Source organism: Oncorhynchus keta, chromosome 25 (genome assembly GCF_023373465.1).
Source record: "Oncorhynchus keta strain PuntledgeMale-10-30-2019 chromosome 25, Oket_V2, whole genome shotgun sequence".
Lineage (NCBI taxonomy): Eukaryota > Metazoa > Chordata > Actinopteri > Salmoniformes > Salmonidae > Oncorhynchus > Oncorhynchus keta.
The window spans coordinates 41,604,777-41,609,528 of NC_068445.1; the positions used below are offsets into that span (position 1 = coordinate 41,604,777).

Sequence of the window (4,752 nt, forward strand, 5' to 3'; positions counted from 1 at the left end):
TACCTGCCCTCACCTGCTCTGTCTAACCTACCTGCCCTCACCTGCTCTGTCTATCCTACCTGCACTCACCTGCTCTGTCTACCTACCTGCTCTGTCTATCCTACCTGCCCTCACCTGCTCTGTCTAACCTACCTGCTCTGTCTATCCTACCTGCCCTCACCTGCTCTGTCTAACCTACCTGCTCTGTCTAACCTACCTGCCCTCACCTGCTCTGTCTACCCTACCTGCTCTGTCTAACCTACCTGCCCTCACCTGCTCTGTCTACCCTACCTGCCCTCACCTGCTCTGTCTAACCTACCTGCACTCACCTGCTCTGTCTAACCTACCTGCCCTCACCTGCTCTGTCTGTCTAACCTACCTGCCCTCACCTGCTCTGTCTAACCTACCTGCCCTCACCTGCTCTGTCTAACCTACCTGCCCTCACCTGCTCTGTCTAACCTACCTGCCCTCACCTGCTCTGTCTAACCTACCTGCCCTCACCTGCTCTGTCTAACCTACCTGCACTCACCTGCTCTGTCTACCCTACCTGCCCTCACCTGCCTCACCTGCTCTGTCTAACCTACCTGCCCTCACCTGCCCTCACCCTACTCTCTGTCTAACCTACCTGCCCTCACCTGCACTGTCTACCCTGCTCTGTCTAACCTACCTGCCCTCACCTGCTCTGTCTACCCTACCTGCTCTGTCTCCTACCCCCTACCTGCCCTCACCTGCTCTGTCTAACCTACCTGCCCTCACCTGCTCTGTCTAACCTACCTGCCCTCACCTGCTCTGTCTAACCTACCTGCCCTCCTACCTGCCCTCTGTCTGTCTAACCTACCTGCCCTCACCTGCTCTGTCTAACCTACCTGCCCTCACCTGCTCTGTCTAACCTACCTGCACTCACCTGCTCTGTCTACCCTACCTGCCCTCACCTGCTCTGTCTACCCTACCTGCCCTCACCTGCTCTGTCTAACCTACCTGCCCTCACCTGCTCTGTCTATCCTACCTGCACTCACCTGCTCTGTCTAACCTACCTGCACTCACCTGCTCTGTCTATCCTACCTGCCCTCACCTGCTCTGTCTACCCTACCTGCCCTCACCTGCTCTGTCTACCCTACCTGCCCTCACCTGCTCTGTCTAACCTACCTGCCCTCACCTGCTCTGTCTATCCTACCTGCCCTCACCTGCTCTGTCTATCCTACCTGCCCTCACCTGCTCTGTCTAACCTACCTGCACTCACCTGCTCTGTCTATCCTACCTGCCCTCACCTGCTCTGTCTACCCTACCTGCCCTCACCTGCTCTGTCTACCCTACCTGCCCTCACCTGCTCTGTCTATCCTACCTGCCCTCACCTGCTCTGTCTACCCTACCTGCACTCACCTGCTCTGTCTACCCTACCTGCCCTCACCTGCTCTGTCTACCCTACCTGCCCTCACCTGCTCTGTCTATCCTACCTGCCCTCACCTGCTCTGTCTAACCTACCTGCCCTCACCTGCTCTGTCTGCCCTCACCTGCTCTGTCTACCATACCTGCCTCACCTGCTCTGTCTCCCTACCTGCCCTCACCTGCTCTGTCTAACCTACCTGCCCTCACCTGCTCTGTCTACCCTACCTGCCCTCACCTGCTCTGTCTAACCTGCCCTCACCTGCTCTGTCTATCCTACCTGCACTCACCTGCTCTGTCTCCCCTACCTGCACTCACCTGCTCTGTCTACCCTACCTGCCCTCACCTGCTCTGTCTATCCTACCTGCCCTCACCTGCTCTGTCTAACCTACCTGCCCTCACCTGCTCTGTCTAACCTACCTGCCCTCACCTGCTCTGTCTATCCTACCTGCCCTCACCTGCTCTGTCTAACCTACCTGCCCTCACCTGCTCTGTCTATCCTACCTGCCCTCACCTGCTCTGTCTATCCTACCTGCCCTCACCTGCTCTGTCTAACCTACCTGCCCTCACCTGCTCTGTCTATCCTACCTGCCCTCACCTGCTCTGTCTATCCTACCTGCCCTCACCTGCTCTGTCTAACCTACCTGCCCTCACCTGCTCTGTCTATCCTACCTGCCCTCACCTGCTCTGTCTAACCTACCTGCCCTCACCTGCTCTGTCTACCTGCTCTGTCTAACCTACCTGCCCTCACCTGCTCTGTCTAACCTACCTGCTCTGTCTATCCTGCCCTCACCTGCCTGTCTATCCTACCTGCCCTCACCTGCTCTGTCTAACCTACCTGCCCTCACCTGCTCTGTCTAACCTACCTGCCCTCACCTGCTCTGTCTAACCTACCTGCTCTGTCTATCCTACCTGCCCTCACCTGCTCTGTCTAACCTACCTGCTCTGTCTACCCTACCTGCCCTCACCTGCTCTGTCTAACCTACCTGCTCTGTCTATCCTACCTGCCCTCACCTGCTCTGTCTATCCTACCTGCCCTCACCTGCTCTACATAGGACCGAATCGAGCCGGTCGTCACACATAATCTAACCTGACCTTATCAGGAGGTAACTCTTGTTTCAAAGCTCAACAAGACAGAGAGGATATTCTCAGTCTTACCATTACCACCAGGTCTACATTTTACCAAATTGCAGGCATCACAAACACTAGGAATATTCATTTTCATTTGATCCACCTGTAGCAGTCCTCTGTGTAGCTGGTGTAGGGAGTCAGGCGCAGGACAGCAGATATGAGTAATAAAATCCTTACTCAAAAAATACAAATAAACAAGGCAACAATGATAGCCCACAAACACAGACCGAATTACAATAAACAATCACTCACAAACACAACATGGGGAACAGAGGGTTAAATAATAAACAAGTAATTGGTTGAGTGAAGCCAGGTGTGATAAGACAAAGACAGAACAAATGGAAAATGAAAAGTGGATCGGCGGTGGCTAGAAGGCCGGTGACGTCGACCGCCGAACGCCGCCCGAACAAGGAGAGGGACCGACTGACACCACCTCTACAACGCTACCCCACTGATCACCCCTTTCAGCAGCACCCTGCTCCGGAGAGCAAAGCAGGTTGAGCCCGGGAACCACATGACTCAAAGCACACCACAGGTTGAGCCCGGGAACCGCATGACTCAAAGCACACCACAGGTTGAGCCCGGGAACCGCATGACTCAAAGCACACCACAGGTTGAGCCAGGGAACCGCATGACTCAAAGCACACCACAGGTTGAGCCCAGGAACCGCATGACTCAAAGCACACCACAGGTTGAGCCCGGGAACCGCATGACTCAAAGCACACCACAGGTTGAGCCAGGGAACCACATGACTCAAAGCACACCACAGGTTGAGCCAGGGAACCACATGACTCAAAGCACACCACAGGTTGAGCCAGGGAACCGCATGACTCAAAGCACACCACTGGTTGAGCCCGGGAACCGCATGACTCAAAGCACACCACTGGTTGAGCCCGGGAACCGCATGACTCAAAGCACACCACAGGTTGAGCCCGGGAACCGCATGACTCAAAGCACATAACTCTGGCTCAACCTCGTTCACCACTGTCCTCTGACATTTTAAGATCATCAAGGTTCTCAAGAGAAGAAGAGCTATAAGTCATATTACTTGGTTTGTCAACAGGAAACGTAGGTATGTACACCTCGAACGAAGGTGTGTACTCAGGAGACAAATCTTTGATCTTAACAGGGTTATTGATTGACATCAGAACAGCCTCAATTCGTCGGGGCTTGGACTTTACAAGGTGTCCAAAACAGGGATGTTGACATCAACTTGACACAGTTGTGTTGGCTGGATGTCCTTCGGGTGGTGGGCCATTCTGGATACACACAGGAACGTGTTGAGCATGAAAAACTCAGCAGCTTTACAGTTCTTGACACACTCAAACCGGTGCCTCTGCAACCTACTACCACACCCCGTTCAAAGGCACCTAAATCTTTTGTCTTGCCCATTCACCCTCTGAATCGCACACATACATATTCCCTGTCTGAAATGTCTCAAGGCTTAAAACACTGATTGGAGTGGATTTAACAGGTGACATCAATAAGAGATCATAGCTTTCACCTGGATTCACCTGGATTCACCTGGATTCACCTGGATTCACCTGGATTCACCTGCTCAGTCTATGTCATGGAAAGAAGACGTGTTCCGAATGTTTTGAACACTCAGTGTATATTTATATTCCGAACTCTGACATTCCCTTTTCTGATATTTCTTTCTTTCTTTCTTTCTTTTTACTTTATGGATAATATGTGTATTGTTTTGAATTGCTAGGTATTACAGCACCGTTGGCGCTAGAGTCACAAATATTTTTCTACACCTGCGATAACATCAGCAAATCTGTTTATGCGACCCAAAAACGTTGATTTGATTTGATTTTTGATTTTGCATTGACCTGAGGCTGGTAACCCTTAACGACATCGCTGAGGAATGATCTCTTTTTGACAAACAAAACAAGTAAACACCCAGACAAAGATGAACAAATATTGTTTCAAAGGTTGTTATGGAGAGAGAAAGAGAGAGACTTTTTGAGAAAAAGAAAGAAAAATTGGGCGATGATGCAGCATTTGATTGAAGACAGAAACGAGAGGAGGAGAGAGAGAGAGAGAGAGAGAGAGAGAGAGAGAGAGAGAGAGAGAGATCATTATTGAGGGAAAGAAGGAAAGATTTGGATATAAGACAGCATTTGATTGAAGACAGAAAGAGAGGGAAGGGAACAAAAGACAGGTATTATTATTGCTGAAAAATGTATTGCCTCTTTGAGAGCATTAATGTTTTATGTATCTGAACCTCTATGATATTGTATATTGTATAATTGA

The 4,752-nt window shown here is 51.1% G+C and overlaps 1 protein-coding gene across 1 annotated transcript; it reads left to right on the forward strand.

The window, feature by feature from the left end:
* The first annotated feature begins 3,007 nt into the window (after positions 1 to 3,007).
* LOC118381258 (apidaecins type 14-like) lies at positions 3,008 to 3,454 on the forward strand. Its single transcript, XM_035768211.2, has one exon. It carries the CDS (start codon positions 3,008 to 3,010, stop codon positions 3,452 to 3,454), a length of 447 nt encoding a protein of 148 aa, XP_035624104.2.
* Positions 3,455 to 4,752: the final 1,298 nt, after the last annotated feature.